Source organism: Trachypithecus francoisi, unplaced genomic scaffold, assembly GCF_009764315.1.
Source record: "Trachypithecus francoisi isolate TF-2019V2 unplaced genomic scaffold, Tfra_2.0 Lachesis_group2, whole genome shotgun sequence".
Classification (NCBI taxonomy): Eukaryota; Metazoa; Chordata; class Mammalia; order Primates; family Cercopithecidae; genus Trachypithecus; species Trachypithecus francoisi.
The window spans coordinates 162,620,965-162,642,296 of NW_022681465.1; the positions used below are offsets into that span (position 1 = coordinate 162,620,965).

A 21,332-nucleotide genomic window follows, 5' to 3' on the forward strand; every position below is an offset into this window, starting at 1 on the left:
AGTGGCTTGGTTAGAGGTCAGTGTATACGGAGAAAAAGTAATAATTTTGAGTAACTGAAATGATTTCCTGATGCATCACACTAGAGCAGTTAAGAAAGTGAAGGATCAAGGAGGACTCTCAGTGTTGACATGAACTACTGGATAGGAATTAATGAATATGATGAGCTGAATAACAACCCTCCCCCGATATCTATCTATGTTCTTAAAAGATATAATATCATACAAAATATCTTCTCTGACCACAAAGGGATGAGATTAGAAATCAAGAACAGAAACAGAAAATGCACAGATTTGTAGAAATTCAACAACATGCTATTTAACAACCAATGCAACAATGAAAAAAAAATCTAATCAGGAATTAGAAATTATCTGGAGACAAATGAAAACTCAACATGCCAAAGCCAAACCTTATGGGACACAGCAAAAGTTTTTCTAGGGAGAAAATGTATACCTATAAACCCTTATATTAAAAAAGAAAAAAGATCTCAGATTAACAACAAAACTTAACCATGTAAGAAACTGGAAAAACAACAAACTGAATCCCAAACTAGTAGAAGAAAGCAAATAAGATTAAAGATAAGTGAAACGTAGAATAGAAAACAATAGAGAAAAATCAACAAAACTAAAAGATAGTTCTTTGAAAAAATCAACAAAATTAACAAGTCTTTAGCTAGACTGACTAAGGGAACAAAAGAAAAGACAAGACTCAAATTACTAAATTTAGAAATGAAAGTGGGGATGTTATAATCAATGCTATGGAAATAAAAAGGATTATGAGAGTACTATAAACAACTGTATGAGCATAAATTAGATAACCTAGATGAAATGTGCAAATTTCCCAAAACAAAACCTACCAAAAGTGAATCACGAAGAAAAAGAAATCATAAATAGAACTATAATTAGCAAGGAGATTAAATCAGTAATCAAAAATCCAAAGCCCTGGACAAAACAGCCTTTTTATATGGTTTTAGGTAAAGATCCAACTTCATTTTTCTACATGTGGATATCTAGATTTCCCAGCACCACTGGAAAAAAATGACTGTCCTTTCTCAGTTGAATGGTCTTGGTACCCTTGTTGAAAATCATTTGAATATATATATATTCCTGAACTTCCTATTCTTTTCCATTGGTTTAGATGTCTGTCTTTATGCCAGGATCATACTGTTTTAATTGCCGTAGCTTTGTAGAAAGTTTTACTATCAGAAAGTTTGCATCTTCCAGCTTTGTTCTTTTTCAGGATTGGTTTGACTATTCAGGGTCACTTCTGTATGTAAAATTTCATATGAATTTTAAAATGGGTTTTTGTATTCCTTCAAAAGATTTCACTGAAGTGTGAATGTACTTAATGCCACTGAATTCACTGAACTTGACACTTAAAAATACTGTGACAGTAAATTTTATGTGATATATATTTTACAATAAAAAATTTTCTTGAGGGGGGAAAAGATACCCACATCCTAATCCTTGGAACCTATGAATGCTACTGCTATGGTCTGAATATTTGTGTCCCCCTCATAAAATTTATATGTTGAAATATTAACCCCAAGTTAGAATTAGAAGCATTAGAAGGTGGAATCTTCTGAGAAGTGATTAGGTCATAAGAGCTCTGCCCTTATAATTGGGATTAGTGTCCTTATCCCAGAGAGCTAGCTAGCCCCTTCCACCATGTGAGGACACAGCAAGAAGGTGCCATCTATAAATCAGGAAATGAGCCCTTAAAGCGCACCAACTCTATTAGTGCCTTGATCTTGGACTTCCCAGCCTCCAGAACTATCAGCAATACATTTCTGTTGTTTATAAGCTACCTAATCTATGGTATTTTTATAGCAGCACAAACAAATTAAGATAATTGCCTTCTATGGCACATTTTAAAAAATTACAGATATTAAGTTGAAGATCTTGAGATGGGAGATTATCCTGAATTATCCAGGTAGGCCTTAAGTACAATCACATGTATCCTTATAAGAGAGAAGAGGAGGAAAATTTGAACACAGAAGGAAAGGAGAAGGCAATGAGGACATGCAGGCAGACAATGGAGTGACAAGGCCACAAGCGAAGGAATGCTGGCAGCCACCAGAGTTGGAAAATACAGGGAATGGATGTTCTCCTAGAGTCTCCAGAGATAGTGTAACACTGCAAACACTGATTTTTGGTCCAGTGAAACTGATTTTTGACTTCTGGCCTGCAGAACTATGAGGGAATACATTTTTGTTGTTTTAAGTAGCCAAGATTGCAGTAATTGTTATAGTAGGCATAGGACACTAATGCAGTGACATTCACTGCAGTGGAGAACACCAAAGGAAGAAGAAGTTTTAGCATGGAGTGGAAATCAAATTTTTTATTTGGACTTTTGATTTTGGACTTTATGTTAGGCTGTTCTTACACTGCTATCATGAAACACCTGGGACTGGGTAGTTTACAAAGAAAATAGATTTAATTGGCTGTCAGTTCTGTGGGCTGTACAGGACGTGTGGTGCTGCCATCTGCTTGTCTTCTGATGAGCGCCTCAGGAAGTTTATAATCATGGCAGAAAGTGCAGCTTGAGCAGGCATCTCACATGGGGAGAGAAGAAGCAAGGGGCAGGAGGGTGGGGGGTGCGTGTCACATACTTTTAAGTAATCAGATCTCATGTGAACTCACTATCATGAGGACAGCACCAAGAGGATCGTGTTAAACCATTTGTGAGAAATTCGTCCCCATGATCCAATCACCTCCCACCAGGCCCCACCTCCAATATTGAGGATCAGAATTTAGCATGAGATTTAGAAGAGACAACATCCAAACTATATCAGACTTATAATTTCTGAGGTACCTAGGAAACTTTTGATGAAATAAACGTGTAAAACAATAGAGCTGGATGTAATTCCCTAGGGAGAGAATATATATATAGCAGAGAAAAGAGCAGGACCCAGGCCTGAACCCTATAGTATGGGAACATTTGGAAACATAAAGAGGCTGAAGACCTCACAAAAGAGACCAGTAAGGGGCATGCAGTGGTCCTATAAGTGTTTAATGAAATGAGGAGAGGTCAACAGTTTTAAATGCCGTTTACAGGTCAAGTAACATTAGATTTGTCAACATGGAGGGCATTTGCTGACCTTAAAAAAGGCATTTACTGTAGAGGGAGTCTGGAAACAGGACTGGATTGGTTAAAGAGACTGGGAGGTAAGAAATTGGAGATGGCATGAAGATGTCACCTTTGTAGTATTGCCTGGCTTATTCAGTCACATGTGTCAGGTTACTATAACCCATACTATAATTTAGAATTTTGTATAATTGACAAAATTCCATATGAGATATCTATATTCCTTTATAGCTTGGAAAAAAGAAAACATACATGCAAGTGTAATAACCACTTGTCTGTTATTGAATGAATGTATTGAAATTGTCTAGATTATGACCAGTGTCTCTAAAAACTGGGTATCAGGACTTTTAATCTGTATTTGAAAATCCTGTATGATCTATTTGTATCATAGTAGGTAAAATAGATTAAATATCAATGCATATATTGGGAACAAATGGTAATAATTGGTAATGAGTGTCTCACATGATAAAGAATTCCTTTTACTGTCCCCTTTCCTCAAATTTTTCTACTCCTAGAATTCAACTTCTATTGAAAAAAATTTAATCTGAGTGTAGATTATGTATTTTTGATATTGCAGAGTAGAAACAATCACGTAAGTTGAGTTGTTTTTATGTACAAAGGATTCCTTATTGGGACATTATTGCTCATTTAAGAAAAAATAGGGAGGACATTATTTTTGTTACAAAAAATAGGCTTGAGAGCTTTCTTTGTGTGTGTAAAGATAATACAAACACACTGTTAAAATTCTGGAAAATTATTTAGTCTTCTGCCTGACATCATCATATTAGGTCCCTCTATCTCTGGATGCCAGATAAAACCTCATTCCACAAGATTTAGATTGAAAGTTTTTTTTTTTTTTTTAAACATATGAGCATGTATATTTTGACAACTTAGTATTTTTTCATATATTTAAAAATCATGAAATGACCTAATTAAATGATTAAAATAACTGATACAGTACTTTTCATAATAGTTAAAAATTTAAAAATATTTTCTTCATAGGTGAGTTTTCCTAAAATGAGGCAAGAGAGAGAACCCTTTTCCATTAAAAAATCAAATCCTTTAGTATGTAGAACATTACTTCAAAAATGCCACAAGATTTCCTGATGAAATGATCATTATATATATATACACACATAAATTCATTTATAAATGCAACTAATATGTATATGTGTGTGTGAATGTATGTATATATGTGAAATAAATATAGTTATGAAATATATATGAATATAAATCATACCCAAATCATTCAATGAGGTTTTTGTTTTGTTTTGTTTTGTTTTATCCTGGACTAACATGTGGATGCAATTTTTACCCCTCAAAACATACAGACAACCAGATTCCTTTTGCTCCTGGGAAGTCCTTGGGAGAGAAGGAAAAATATTCCTACTTAATATGACAAAAGATAGTTCCCGGGAAGTTCAAACATAAAACTAGAAACAGATTGACTTCCTCCTCATCATAGAACTCTCAGGGCAGGGAGTTGGGCTCGTACTTGGATCTTCTCTGTGTCTGTAACACAGGTTACCTAAATAGCTATGTGCCGGCTTTTCCTCCACAACTTTGATTCTTCTTGCTCCAGCAGGTATCACCAGCACTTCTACATAACCTGTAAGGGTCAATAAAACATGAAATAAATCTTGAGTTCCTTCAAAATCTCTTTTCTTGATTGACTTGCCTTTTGTTTTCCTTTTGGTTTTGGTTATTGCTATGAATTTCAGTACTTACGTAAAGAAAAATTTTTATATATAAAAGCTGCCATGATTTCCAGTGAAGTTTCTTGGAAAGATGTGGAGCCTACAGCACTATGGAGGACAAACAGGCACTTTCATTTTATGTAAAACAACAAAAAAAGCTCATTGATACCTTATGAATTGAGAGGAGAGAAAAAACCCAGTGGAACAGCCTGGTTAGAAACACAGTGGATCGTGAAATAGAACAGAAAACCTCAGATTTTGTTGTGGGAACTTCTTTAGGTTAGAAAGTGTGGGAAAAAAGAATATATAGCTGAAGAAAATATAGCAGGCCTGGACTAAATCCCTGGAGTACTGAAGTATAGGACAAGAGAGATCAAGCATTTTCTGGAGGATATTAACAAAGGCAACAGAAAGTGTTAGGTCACACCAAGCAGTCTAGGGTCATCTCTGAAGATGTCAGACAGCTAGACCCAAGGCAAAATTAGGTGTTTCTCAGGACACATTTTTCAGCAGATGTTAGGGATATAATGCTTGAAGAGAAATAAAATGATAAGGTAAAGTGAGATAAGAGAAAATGTGTAGAAAAATACAGACTCAAGTTTCACTTAGTGCAGAATAATGAGAACAGATGCCTACTTTTCCTTGAATAGTTATTTTCCAATTATATTAAAATATTGTTCTTAGTAGTTCTGTGCAGATCCATGTATCTTATAAAAGTCTACCTTCTAAGCTTTAAAAAAGGCACAAGAGCTAATTTCAGAGTTGTCTCCTATTTATTAATTATTCATCTTCCTGAGAATATTTGGATACTTGGCATATACCAAAAGGTAGCATATACCCCACCTGGTGGCAGTGGCTGGCATTAGTGCCATGTGCTTTTAGAATCGTAATTTCCATTCAAGAACGCAGTTTGTTTAGCTATTGAATTGCACATTTCCGCAACACTAAGCCATTCTCAGTAACATTAAACATAAAAGCACTGTCATTTTTTCACATGAACAAAATACGCAGCAATTAAAATGGAAACAGATGCATAATGGCTATTTGCACATAGAAGTCAGGTATGTGACTTCTGCCTTCAGTGAGCTTATAATTGAACTGGAAAGACAGGCATAACTACCTTATATAAATGAGTTGAATACAATGGCAAATATCATGTTAAAAAGGTAATATGCAAAATGATATGGTTAATTCTCTGCTGAAGATTATAAACCAGAGTTGTTTAAGCTACTACCTTCAAGGCTTCACTGCTATTTTTATTCACAGAGGTAGGATTTTTTTTTTCCCTGTTAAACATTACTCATACTTGGGAAACACTGTCATCAGACAGAATCACTATGATTAAGAAGAGAGAACAACTTATAAAGGAAAGCTTCACAAAAAAGTAAATAGATGAACTGCCTTTGGAGAATGGGTAGGCTTCAGATACATACAGAAAAAGGATGAGTTCACTGTGTATAAGGAAGAGTGAGGGATATGTAGTGTGGTTACTGGTACTTGAATGAAATAATTCTGATGGAATGAGAAGATGTAAGACAGTGGCTTTATTAAATAGAGTTTAAATGCATGCCCAGGAGAATGAATTTATTGATTTGAAACTATCAAACATACTATAGCAAGGATCTCGGTAATTGGATCCTGGCTTCAAGAGGCTTTGTCTAACAGTGATATCCAAGATGAACAGGGATATAGTTGTGGGTGATAGTGTCAGGGCACTAATGGTAAAATCCAGGAGTAGTGGAGGCTAAGGGAGAAAATCCAGAAGATACTCTGTAGAAAAAAATTACTGAACTTAGTAACCAAAAGAAAGTGGGCATAATAAATATTGAATACAATGCTTTATTATTAGCTATGTGAGAATGGGGCATCATTTACAGGAACATGGAAATCAAGAGAGAAATAATCTAGTTTTGGTAATAACTGAATAAATTTGGTTTTGCAATTTGTATCTAACAAAATGGTACAACACACTAGTAAAAACATCCAGTAAGAACTCTGTAACATCTGGAATCTAGAGAAAGGTCGCGCTATTGACGTAACTTTGCAAGATATCCTTGCAGAATCACCAAGTTAAGGCATGGAAATAAATGGAGAAAATCAAGAACAGAAATCAAGGACTCAACTTTGGTGACAGTCATAGTTTTTAACAAAGAGATAAAAATAAATCCGGAAAAAAGATAGAGGAATGGGACCAGGCGCAGTGGCTCATGCCTGTAATCCCAGCACTTTGGGAGGCCGAGGGAGACAGATCACAAGGTCAGGAGATCAAGACCATCCTGGCTAACACAGTGAAACCCCGTCTCTACTAAAAATACAAATAATTAGCTGGGTGTGGTGGCACACGCCTGTAATCCCAGCAACCCAGGAGGCTGAGGCAGAAGAACCACTTGAACCTGGGAGGCAGAAGTTGCAGTGAGCTGAGATTGTGCCACTGTACTCCAGCCTGGGTGACAGAGTGAGACTCTGTCTCAAAAATAAAAAAAAAAAAAAAAGAAGAAAGAAGAGAGAAGAAAGAAGAAGGAGAAGAAGAAGAAGAAGAAGAAGAAGAAGAAGAAGAAGAAGAAGAAGAAGAAGAATCATGAGAAGGAGGACATCTGGTCTGTTTTGGGAAGTGGGACCCTATGGATGAGAATATCTCAAGAAGAATTGCTGGTGAACTGTCAAAAGCTGTATGTCAACCATGAGGCAGCAAAGAGAAAGGTGACCAAAGAGAGTCTTCTGAGTGTTCCAGTCAAGAGATAACTGTTAATCTCCAAGCAAATGAATTCAGCAAAGTGTTGGGAGCAGATGTTGAACTTCAGAATATTAAAAAAGAGGAGTAGATATAACAAAGTAGAGCTAGTATGTGCAAATTCTTGTTTGAGTTTAATGGTACTCTCTGAGGTATGTTATACATTAGAGCTATAGTTATATCTAAGTTTATAGCTATATTTACAGCGATTCTCTTTTATTGAGTTGGGATGACTTAAAGGAAAGGTTAGACTGATTTTCAAGAAGAGAGGTAGAAAGATATTCATCAAACACATATGAAGAGAGAAAGCCAATGACTGGGAGTTAAATACTTTCAGTAAATAAGCCATTTGGCACAATTAACAGTGTACTGACTCAGAAGCTTAGAAGTTGGATCATGAAGCCAGTGAAGTCAATATTGTAAATTTGATCCTCCTGTGCACTTTGCACATAGTAACATCCTATTTTATAACCAGAGATCCCATTTTTAATCAGCCATCTTAAAATGTTGATATCATTCTTCATCTTCACAGTAACAGTGAAGTAACAAATGCCATTATTTTGAAAAACTGTATGTGCTAATCATTATTATAGTTACTTTACATAAATTATTAATTTTAACCATAATTATAGTCTCCAAGGTGGATATTACACTTCTAATTTAATATGATGAGAAAATAAAGATAGAGGAAAAAACACACTTTCCAATACTGCATTGTCAGTAATTAGTTGACCCAAGCTTTGAACTCAGGTCTGTTTCTCCTGTTCACTTCCTGCTATAATTCACTGCAACTATTTCCTAAAATACAAAATAATAATTAACACTAGGACTCTCCCATTGCTGTGGCAAACAACTACACACACAAAAGCTCTTACAGCATGTCCTCCTTATACTTCATTTTCTTATACAAAGAATAAAACATTTTATGCCCATTTTCTTCTTAGTATATACTGATAACTATGCAGTTCAACAACTGGCCAATATATAATTTACCTTTCATTCCTCTAAAAATGTATCACTTGGCTAGGCAAATTACAATGGAAGACATGATAAAGTACTAAGAAAAAACCAAAACCAAAAACAAAAACAAACGCTTCTTGAATTTATTTTCCAGCTCCAACAAAAATGATTTAGCAAACTCTAAGTAGAGCACAGGGACTGAAAACACCCATGTGTGTCTGCACGTGTGCTACTCATATAATATATTCAACGTGCGTGGCCAAACTGGACAAAGAGGGCTGCATGGCCTTTAAAAAGTTCTAGGAAGTACATAGCTATAGGGATAAAATCGTCTCAAGAGAAATAAATACAACATTCCTGAAGTCACAAGTAGATGGTGCCTGTGACAGAATTATTAACTCATGCAGAATTTTTAAAATAGAATGTTATACAAATTTAGCATTTCATTATTAAACTAGCAAATATTAATGGATCACATGCTATGCTGATAATTACAAATATGGTGTTAAACAAAAATAGCATTTTTTTTTCTCATCGAGCTTAAGGCCTAATGGCATAGGAAAGACAAGTGAACATAAAATTATAAATGTGACTAGAGCTAAACAATATGGATACAAACATGGTAAACATCACTAAAATAGTCACTAGTCATAAGAGGTATCACTTCTGGGATCACTTCCTTAAATAAATGATATTTGAACTGAGAACTACGTGATATCTAGGCATTCATCCATCAAAGCCAAGAGAAAGCTGATCGATACGCAATTGGAAATTCCAGATGTGGGTGTGTGTGGCGGAGGCTGGTGGGTGGCAGTGGGGGCATGGTCAGTGTAAGGACTCAGAGAAGGAAGAGGACCTTGGTGTGACAGGAGACTGGAGAGACAGACAGGGACAACACATGTAGACCTTAAGGTCTAAGCTAAGAATTCTGGTTTCTTCCCTGTGAGCAATGTGAAATTAACATAGAGTTGTAAGGAAGAAAGTGGCCTTACTAACCTTTAATATTTGTGTGATCTTAGGCACTGCTGATATTTTCCAAATAAACATGGTAGGTAAGTTTTAATATAACTTATCTACAGTGAACAAAAGTAGAAATTAAAGTGGAATAAAAAGGGGATTTGAAATAGAAATCTGGGAAAATATATATTCACATAACTATAGTCAGAATAAAAAGAGTCACTGATTTTTAATGGTATTTCTATTTTCTATGCTTAGTGGAAATATAAAGTGTTACAATTAAATAAAGGCATCAGTGCTAAATGTAAATCTGTATTCTGTGAACTGTTTCCAGGCATACTAAATAAATATGAAAGAATATTCTTTAAAACTAATATCTTTAAATTTCTTTAGTCTTTCAAATTTTTTTGAATTTCTGCACTATAAAAAAAAAAAAAAAAAAAAAAAAAAAAAACTTCTGCCATCACAATCAGGCGGAAAAAGCTTATTATAATTACATTTCCTAGTTGAAAGTCTGAGAGCCTGTTTCAGCTAAGTATTTGTTTATTTTTTCTAAATGAGTGCTGGCAGATTTTTGATGTTTGGGACCTATCACCTTTTTCACCACTTTGAAGACTGAGAGTTTGATCTGCAATTTACCATAGGCCTTACTCATTTCTGGGCTTTAAGATGTTCAGGCTCACTTATCTTTTATTCTGTTTAGGCCTAGCAAACAATTTACATTCATACTTTAGAAGACTGTGACTAATTTTCTTTTCTGAAGGACTGTTTTATCTAGAATGAACTGTTTTCTCGATTACTCAAACATAAATGGCCTGTTCTTTGTATTAAAATTAATTCACGTATTAGGCTCAGAATTCTTGTTCTTTTCAAAAAGAAATTTAAACTAGGAAAATGTTGGTATATGTAATATAAACATATCAATGATGAAAACAGCATATCTAGAGTGGGCACAGTGGCTCATGTCTATAATCTCAGCACTTTGGGATGCCAAGGTAGGAGGACTGCTTGAGCCCAAGAGTTGAGACAAATCTATGGAACATAGTGAGACCCATCTTTACAAAAAACAAAATTTAAAAAAAAATTAGCTGGGCCTGGTGGTGCATGCCTCTAGTCCCAGCTACTTGGGAGACTGAGTTAGGAGGATTGCTTGAGCATGGGATGTTAAGGCTACAGTGAGCCATGCACCACTGCACTCCAACCTGAGCAACAGAGTGACATGCTGTCTCAAAAAGTACAGTATAATTTTAAAAATAGAAGAGTATATTTGACATAAGCATATCAATCATGAAAATAGATACCAATATTAAGGGTACAAGACACATGCCCAGGTAACAGACTAATGTAAACACAGAAAATGTTTGCTTCTTTCCAGTAAGCTTAAGATCCTGAGTATAAAGCATTTTCTGTACATAAACCACATTTTGGGATCATTATATTTCAGTAAAGACAATATCATATTTTGTTGTAAATTACCTTAAATGCATACTATGTAGATCATTCATAATTTCAATCTCACATTCCCTGAGTATTAGTAATTATAGATGAGAAAACAAGAGAGGATGAACTCTGCTGTTAAATCTATTTGGAACATTATCTCACATCTTCTGACTCCTCTTGGTTGTATGCTACACTGTCATGGACTCTCTGTTTCCAAAAATGTACTCCCTGATAATGTAGCAAAAACATTAAGAAAAAAATAAAGATGGAAAGCTGAAAATCTGAACATTACTATTCTCAATGGTTGCTTTAGGTTGTTACAAATCATTATTTTCCAGTAGACATCATTCTTTGCATTGGAGAATAAGGTCTGTAGAAACCTGATAACATTAGCCAATGCAAATTAGATTATTCCCTTGCTCTTCTAACTTATTAAATGTACAACAGATGACTTCATATTTTCATTATTGGGAAATGGGCTTGTTAGGATTTTTGGCTCATATCACATGTATTGTATGTCATCACAAAAATCATTTAATACCCATTGCAAGTCTTTAATAGAATTAGAACTATAATCTCTTAAGTTAAATTCAATGTAATTTGTGTCCCCAAAGATTGCAGGGATTAATATTTATGAAAAAATAAAGAAAAATTACCTGCTCCTCTGGTGTGATTAAAATCCCCTTTAATGATCTTGCATGATTTTCCATTGCCATTGCATACACCACAATGATCTTCCCTTGCAAGAGACCCTAATAAACCATCACAGCCAACTTTCTGTAACAAGAGAATGACAGCACATCATAAATAGAGGTATTCTTTTTTGTTTTACTACTAATTTGGGACAAACATAGTCTCTATAAACCAGATATATTTAATTGTAAAACTTATAAAATGTCATATTATAAAATGTCATATTCTCTGGTGCAAGCTAATACAACAAGCCAATGTCAAATAACATCTGTAAAATTACCAAGATGAGAGCTAACCTACCTACATACCTTCCTCTCTCTTTCTCTGTTTCTTCCTTTCTATCTATCTTTCTATCTTTCTTTTTCTTTCAGATAGGGTCTGGTTTTGTCACCTAGGCTGGAGGACAGAGGCTCCATCTCGGCTCACTGCAACCTCTGCCTCCCAAGCTGAAGCCAGCATCCCACCTCAGCCTCCTGAGTAGCTGGGACTGCAGGCATGTATCACCATGCTGGATTAATTTTTGTGTTTGTTTGTAGAGACAAGGTTTCAACATGTTGCTCACGCTGGTCTTGAACTCCTGAGCTCAAGTAATCTGCCTGCCTTGGCCTCCCAAAGTATTAGGATGATAGGTGTGACCCACTCTGACCAGCATAGAGTATCTTTTATAGTAAGTATTAAATTACACCATAAAGTAATTTGGAAAAAATATTATTGAGAAAAATGTAATGTACGTAAGTCCCAAAGGAAATCACATTTTTATTAAATGCAACATGATTAATTTAATTCCTTCTACTCAACAAAGAACAGATATACTTCACTATATGGATGGCTTAACTTTTAAAGTGATTGTAAAGTAAGTGCTAAATGGTAAATATTAACTTTCTGGAAAACTGAGCATAGCTGTTTATTTTTACTACAGTTCATAAATCAACTGCAGTTTATTTTATCCCTATCTCCTTTGGCAGCTAGCACATGAATGTGAGTAAGAACTCCTCACAACCCATGGTTGCTTTAAGAAAATATGAACAGTTGGGGAATTAATTTTTATAAGCTCCCAGAAGAATTTTGTTAATATGAATCTTCTAAGGCCCAATCAATTGCCTCTTTTCTTGTAAATAATGTTTGCTCCCCATTGATGAGGCAAAGTTGTACATACCCAAAGGACAGAATTTAGTATGTCAGTACTGTCAGAAATAAATGGTAGTATTACACAATTCCTCCTAATCAATAAGGATTTGGAACAGAGACCAATGATACATCCATTTATAATAGGTTCCAATTATTTTAGAGGAAATTTTAAAATATTAAATGCAACGGAAAGAAAAACAGAATCTTTGTGATTGGTGCTGCTGGTGTTGGGGTGGAGGAAGCTAGCAGATTATTAAATGCAGCTGCAGGATGGATATGCTGGAAGCAAAAGTCACATTAAAACTGCACAATACAGCATTCCTTCCTTTTTGTCAAGGGGGTCCTATCAGTGTCAAGAGGTACAAAGTGTTAGCACAGAACTCTGAACAGTAAGTCAAAGCTTATTCAGGGAGAAATAAAGATAATGTCTAGATGAAAGAAGTAGCCATCACAGGAAATGCTCAGAACACAACCAAGTATGTGAAGAGAACATTAAGCAGGAGCCTGATCTGGGAGTCCTGGGTTGAGAAGAAAAGTCTCTCCATGTTCAAATGGGGAAAAAGTTGAGGAGAGCTAGAGTGTTTTTGAAATGATAAAAGTATCTTTATTGTTCTATCCATGGTACCCAGATTGCCTCTTGGCAAATGGTGAGAAAACAGTAAATAATAGTTCAACTACGAAATAAGTTGGTACTTAGCAGTTTTTTAGTTTTTCCCAATCCTTTAACTAAGATATTACAAGGTCTGTAAATCTAAAGTAAAAGTAAGGAATACACATATATACTACAGGTCAATAATCATATATTTTAAAAATAAAAGATAAATATTTTATATCTCATAATTGGTAGTTTTAAGTATCCACACATATCAAAATATGCTTACATAAATCCAAAAGTTGAAGATGAACTACTTTGAAGAGGCAGTGCCACGTCACTGGTAGCAAGTACCTGAGGTACCACTGGTGTGCGGGAGATAAGCAAATAACATGATCATATAGAGGCTCCAGCCTTCTTTATCGTTTTCAGTAAGAGAAACGTCACAGAACCAAAATGGGTCACCAGAGAAGGTTGTCTGCTTTCGATTGCCTTTCATTTACTAAGTCTGTAATGCTGTATTCAGCTTTGGTGCTATATATTCAGTGATAAAACACTCTAGTCAAACCCCCAATTGCTAAGGGTTGTCAGAAACACTAGAGAGGCATGTTTTCCATTTTATTGAAAGACTAAATGAAGCATTTTAATTAAAAAGTCAGAATCTTGAAGTGTTTTAACGCCATTATAAGTCACAATCCATTTCAAATAATTCTAATTTAATTATAATCATCAGGTCCACATAGTATTTGTGCAAAATCTTTGTTGTTTTTGCTGTAATTTTAATTTTTGCCCAGGGACTTTTTAAAAGATTTGGCTTATACAATACTGTTAAGTAAAAAGCATAGCAATTTAGGCTATTATATTTGACATACACAATTTAAAAAATAAATTCATTTAAGACATACAATAATCTAACAGATTTACATATAATGATGAGATGAAGGTTTCACTAGTAGAGCATATAGTTCTGAAAACAAAATACATATAGGTAAAATATCTATCTATCTATCTATCTATATATTTTTTGAGACGGAGTCTTGCTCTGCCACCCAGGCTGGAGTGCAGTGGCCGGATCTCAGCTCACTGCAAGCTCCGCCTCCAGGGTTTACGCCATTCTCCTGCCTCAGCCTCCCGAGTAGCTGGGACTACAGGCGCCCGCCTCGTCGCCCGGCTAGTTTTTTGTATTTTTAAGTAGAGACAGGGTTTCACCGTATCAGCCAGGATGGTCTCGATCTCCTGACCTCGTGATCCGCCCGTCTCGGCCTCCCAAAGTGCTGGGATTACAGGCTTGAGCCACCGCGCCCGGCCAATATCTATATTTTTTAACGAAAAACTACATTTTGGTAATTGCCATATTCTGTTAATAAAAGAAATTAATATATAGTCAAAAGACTGCTTCTTATGCCAATGGTTTTACATGATTCTATGCTTTAAAACTTATAGCCTACTGGCAAAATACAGAATCTCAGAGCTGGGAAAGCATTTAAGTTTTGTGTTGTTCCCAGCTTCTTACCCAGAAGTGCATACGCTTCTATTGGACCATGGATTGATCCATTCGTTGCTTGAAATTGTTTTCAATTTTTGGCATTTGTGTGCATGTATATGTGTTTGTGTGTGTTCAGTTGTACATTTTTCTGAGGAAAAAAAATTCATTAAATTCTCAAAGGAGGGTATATAGCACAAAGTCAATGACCAATGTCTACCAACTTTATTTTACAGATTAATTAATGCATGCAAATATATTTTAAGTGATTTGCCCAGTAACAGTTTCCTAAAGGCTGTCACAGACTCAGTGCCACTCCATTTAGCAACCTCTTTCATTGCTAAAGGATTTATTTTTCTCCTGCTTCTGGAAAGTTTGTCAGAAACTATCTAGACTAAGGAAACCTGCTTTCCCCAAGGTTGTAGCCACTTCCTGGGGGAGCTTGTATCCAAACAATAGTAGATGCTGAGAGTAAATGGCCTGATTTTCTCACCCAAAATGGTAACAACCCTCAAGCCCCATGGCAGTTTAAGTGCTTCGCACGGGGTCAGCTAAGGTCTTGTGACTGCACCAGAGCCTGATTTCACGCTGTGCCCAAACCTGCCTCTTCCTTAACTCCACATAGATGATGATCATGAAAACACTTGGCATTAAACTTTGCGCATATTGATCTTCCAGGGAATGTCAACTTGAGACAGTGGGAGAACCATGACTAGCAACTGCTCACTTCTACACTTTGATCTCTCCACTATGCTCTTCATAATCACTTTAACAGGAATTCTATTTTTTCTAAACATAGATGAAAAACACACACATGCATGTGAATGGAATTTTTTTAAAAGAAAGAGAAAAGCAAATAAAATGTTTATTATAAGAAAGTTGAATATGCATTTAAAAATCATCTGATTCAAGTATATTGAGGATACTTGAATATGAGTTATAAGGTCAATTTTATTGATTTTTGCCTCATGGCTCAGTCTTAGACACAAGGCAAGGAGAACTAGAGTGCTTGAATTTTTGGTCTGAAATATTTTGATATAAAATGTCCAAAGTGCTCCAAGTTTAAACCTGTAATATGTATATTACACAATCAAAATCTCAGATTCTTTCAGTTAGTAATAGATTTTACGGAGTACCAAGTCAAACCCATCATTACACACATGAAAAAATGAGGTTTCAAAGTATATCAGACTTGCTCAAGGTCACAGTCAAGGCAGGACTATAGCAGTATCTTTTGAATCTTAGTCCAAAGCTTTCAACCATACTGTGAAGTTGCTCAATGGTCCCACAATTTTCCTTCAACATATAAATTCTTCTTTTTGGAATGTCTTACCTGGCACCTGCCATTTGCACAGATATCTAATCCATGATACCCACAAGAAGTTCCATCCATCACTTTTTCTGATAGAAGAATAGGCTGTTCTTTTCCAACGGGAGAGCAAAACAAGGCACATGGTTTTTCTACATACAGAATGGATAAAAAGAAATGAGAAAAAGTTACTGCATACATATTTTTATCTTAAGCTTCATTTTTCAGAATGGTTATTGAGTAAAAAATATAATTCAATGCTAATTAAGTAATATAATATTAGAGTAGATAACATTAGAAGATTTCTATGTGTAATACATTAGGTGCCTGGAGACGTTCAGTGAATATTAATCTTCTAAGAAATCTGGCTTCAAATTACCTTAAAACATATCATTTGTTATTTTATGGCTCAGTATATCTAGCACACACAATCTAGATCTCCTCCCTGAATAATAATTGGCACATCCCAATTTTATGATCATATTTTTTTGAAATGATATCCTCTTCAACTTTAGTAGGCACCAGGATTGTACCTATCTTTAAGTCCTGGTTAAGATTTACTTCATGCTTGAATTATTTCTTGATGTCTTACTTCTAAATTTCAGTGCACTAATTTTTATTTCTACATAGTTGACATTTTCTAATTGAAAAAATGTCTACAGGGAGAAACAAGAGCCTCTAAGATGAGAATTCTCATGAAATTTTCTATTACTGGGATTGTAGTAACAATTGCATTTGTAAAAAACATTTCTGTTACTAGGATTGTTACTACAATGCAACAGAAATATTGTTCTGAAATGCAATACCATCCCATGAGAGCATCCGTAGTTATGTGCAACTGCTGATGTGCTTGGGAGAACTCTGTCCCCTTCACCACTTATGCAGAAACCATGTCGTTGTATACAATATCTAGGTTGAGAACCATGACCCCAGGTAAATAATTCCCAAACAGCTGTCTTCGTTGTGCCTCATTCAGCAATGAGATAGGATGTTTGGAGTTAAAACACTTGCCTTTTAGGCTCAGAAAGCGTCACGATATTTTTAAAGTGTTGTGTCCATTTCTAAGCCTCCTACGGAAGAGCTGTAGTATTTGGTAACACCAGAAATACTATTATCCAAATCTGAAACCTCAGAGCAACTTCCATGCTACTTACTACTCTATTGGCTTGACACCAGTCAGGTCCTTTACTGTTTATTAAGCTTATATAAATAGAATGGAAAAAAGTTTACAGTCTCTGACACTGATCTTCCCTTATGTCTTCAGTAAAGTTCCACGTATGCTGATGGGATTCTATAAATACCAAATAACAGCCAGAGGCAAGGAACAGGGTATCACTTTGCAAAGAGAAGACAGACAGTTAAATGAGCCTTCAGAAGTGAACATTTCAAACAGTTTTCACATGTGGCTTCTGAATACTGCTCTCAACAATTTTGGGGAGTTGGAACATGGCCTTTAATGTGCATGGTTTTGAAATTTTCCTTTAAGATGCCATTATAAGCTGCAATAAAGTATTTCAGTGTGCTCTCACACCTCAAAGTAGGTTATGTTTATTCAATGACTGCTTACTATGTCATATCTTTGAACTTAAAAACAGCTGCTATAATTGTAACACTTTAAAAGTGGTATATATAATGCTCTTTCTGTAGTTTTCATTGAAGAGAAGAGCAAACCAGATATATGAATAAATAATATTGAAAGGAGTTAGTCTCCTAGAAAATTCCATTCATATTTCAAGCAAAAATTCAGATAAAAATCTTTGTATTTCTCCTTTTATAATGTATTACAAATACACTCTGCTGAGTTCAGCTGTACAGATGACATAAACATTTGATACCACTCTTCATTTTTGGAGTATGCCCTCAAGGCTGTGACATTGTAGTGATCCATGTAACATGCCATACTTGGCAGGCAGGCTCTGTCTTGATTTAAGAGACCAACTGTTTCCAAGATATGCATTAGACGTGGATTTCAGCCAAATTTTGGCACACACAAAGTATGTGAAATACCTAAATGTTGAAGCCACGCATGTCTTTTCTCTAAAAATAAATGTTCACTGCTGCATTGCTACCCCACATTTAATTCTCCTAGGCAGGGATTCATGTATTATATAACAGATATAGCCACTTGTATTTTAAGGTGTCACATGTTATTAAGACGATATTTTTTAAAGAACTGTATATTTCCATTTCTTCCATAGTGCTATAATACATGTAGGCTAGTGACTGTTGTATATTTTATCTGAAATACAGACTGATGAGTTTGATTGATACGTGTTGCAAAATCATCACAAATGGTATCCTGCTGAATACACAAATAGCTATTGTGGATTATTTGATGATATAAATAACTTTATAAGAGTCAGAAGTCCCTTTAATTGTGATTTCTAACAGCTTTAGTGTTTTAAATTGATGCACATCCAACTCTGATTTTCTTTTAATTTGGAGAACACCTATTTTCTATATCTTATTTCACACATAATTAAGTGGGTTTCAAATAAACTTGACATTATTAACTGTCACAGCCAGTTGGAAGTAGAAACAGGATTAAGACTCAAATAATCAGAAAATTTGCATGATGTGAACAGTCATATTGATTGTATTTTTACAATAAAAAGTTACTGGCTATGTATTCAAATTTATTTAACAAATATTCATTGGACACTTAATATACAATAGATGATACACTAGGGACAGACATTAGAGGGAATGCAGACACAATAAAATGTGCTATTACAGGTTGTGTGTGTGGTACTTGGAAGGCCACATAATTTGGAGGATCAGAGGGATTCTTTCTTCCTAGAGGAATTGACATACACTGAGTCCTAAAAATCAGCAGAAGCGTTCGAGGTAAATAAATAAAGAACGATGTCAAAGCTTGAGAAGGAAAGCTTATTATGCCAAAACCCAGCTGGTGTAAAGGCCCAAAAATAAGAGAGCAGATGTATCTAAGCGGTGGAATGGAAGTCAGTCTGGCCATATAGGAGTCTAAAAAAGAGAATGATGGAGATGAGGCAGGAGAAGTTAAAGGGGGTAGGCCATAGAAATATCCTTATAAACCAGGTGATCAAGTTTGTGCAACTGAAAAGCAAGTGTTACCTTCAATGAGATGGGACACACTAAAGAGGATCAAATGGACATGAATAGGAAGGGTTATGATCATGAGTTTGGTCTTAAACCTGCAAATATCCAATTAGATGTATCAACGAGGGGAGTTGTACATACAAGTTTGGAGCTCAAATGGAAAATCTAGTTGAAGATGTAAACTCATGTATTATTTGCATATTTGAAGTAATGGGAACAGATAAGATCACCTAAAAAGACAATGCAGAGTGAAAACAGAATAGTGTTTGAAGTAGGCAGAAGGAGAACACACCAGAGATGTAGCAGGAAAGCCAGGTCAGTGTTACAACACGGAAACCAAGCAAGGCACACGAGTGTTCCAAGAACCACGGGGGTGAGCAGCCACCTTAATGTATTTAAGAGTCAAGGTAAATAAATAAAGAACGATGTCAAAGCTTGAGAAGGAAAGCTTATTATGCCAAAACCCAGCTGGTGTAAAGGCCCAAAAATAAGAGAGCAGATGTATCTAAGCGGTGGAATGGAAGTCAGTCTGGCCATATAGGAGTCTAAAAAAGAGAATGATGGAGATGAGGCAGGAAACTATTTATTACGTTTCGTTTCCATGAGACTCTGGATGACATTAGAAAGACTTGTGTTGGTGGAATCCAGACTGAAGGGAAGAAAACAAAGGGCTGGGATACAGGCAGGTCTTTTGAGAAGGGTGTCTGTGAGGAGAGAAACGTGTAGGTGCACCAGCTCAAGATGGCTATGATCTTGAGGGGAAGTTTTTATGTTTTAGTGGGAGAGTCTTAAATATGTTAAAAAATTAAATGTGAATGATCCAAAACAGAGAAAATTAACTATATGAGAGAAAGTAGGGGTAATCAATAAGATAGCTGAAAAGGGAAGATGGGGATGGTATCAAGGCCACAACTGGAGGGACTGGAACTTGGAAAGAAGGAATTAAAATTCTGCCATATAGCAGAAAGCAGATGAGGTATCCTAAGTTAGGCTAACATGTTTTGATAGCAGAAAATAATGAGGTAATCAATCTGATGGCTGCTATATTTCCCCCCACCACCGCTAGTAGTGGAATAATCTGCCCCATCATTTGGCTGTTTCCATTACTGCTTACTATGTAAGTGCTATTCTGAGAAAAGGGTTTCATCAGTGGGGGCACTGAAATGGACAGCCAGTGGAGTTTAGGTTATTGAGAAGAATGTAATTGGAATGATGGAAAGCAAAGTTCAAATTGACTAAGGGGAGAAAAGAGAGACTAGTGGCATCATAAACAATGAAATCAGATAATCTGTCACCACTTTGGGTAACTGCAACTCAGCCCACACCCACAGGCCACTCACCACGGGCAAGCATTATCATTTTTTTATTTTTTGAGACAGGTGCCACTTTACCCAGGCTAGAGTAAAGTGGCACCATTTTGGCTCACTATAACCTCTGCCTCGAGGTTTGCCTCAGCCTCCTGAGTAGCTGGGACTATAGACACATGCCACAACACCTAGCCAATTTTTTCTTTCTGTATTTTTGGTAGAGACAGGGCTTTGGCATATTGCCCAGGCTAGTTACAAACTCTTGACCTCAAGCAATCTGCTTGCCTTGGCCTCCCAAAATGGTGAGATTATAGATGTGAGTCACCTAGCTTGGCATATATCATTCTTAACTAATAAGGCAGCATACAATTTTCTTAAAATTCTTATTTTGAAATAATTATTTGAGTAACTTGCAAAAATAGTACAGAGAGTTCCCACATACCTTTCACTCAGTTTCCCCTCCATGGTTATACCTTAGTAACTATAGGACAACAGCAAACCCAGGAAACTGGCATTGGTACCTGTGTGTGTATAGTTCTATGCCATTTTATCACATTTGTAGATTTGTGCAACCACTGCAGCAATCAAGGTCTGAAACTATTCATCAGCACAAAGATCTTCCTCATGCTACCTCTTTATAGTAATACCCATCCCTCTCCCCACTACCATCCCTAATCCCTGGCAACCACTAATTTGTACGAATTTGTTTTCCATCTCTGTAATTTTATCATTTCAAGAATATTATCACATGAAATCATATAGCATGGGACCTTTTGAGGTTGGCATTTTTCACTCAGCATAATGCTCTGAGATCTATCAGGATGTTGCATGTATTAATAGTTTGCTCCTCTTTAGTGCTGAGGAGTATT

The 21,332-nt window shown here is 35.7% G+C and overlaps 1 protein-coding gene across 1 annotated transcript in view; it reads right to left on the reverse strand.

The window, feature by feature from the left end:
* Nucleotides 1–21,332, reverse strand: part of ADAMTS19 (ADAM metallopeptidase with thrombospondin type 1 motif 19) — a 269,639-nt gene that overhangs the window by 70,468 nt on the left and 177,839 nt on the right. Inside the window, exons 14-16 of the mRNA XM_033181355.1 lie at nt 16,100–16,227; nt 11,527–11,647; nt 4,614–4,694 (exon numbers count right to left, since the gene is read on the reverse strand). Of these exons, the coding sequence (XP_033037246.1) occupies nt 4,614–4,694; nt 11,527–11,647; nt 16,100–16,227 (330 nt within the window). The remainder of the gene's footprint in view (nt 1–4,613; nt 4,695–11,526; nt 11,648–16,099; nt 16,228–21,332) is intronic.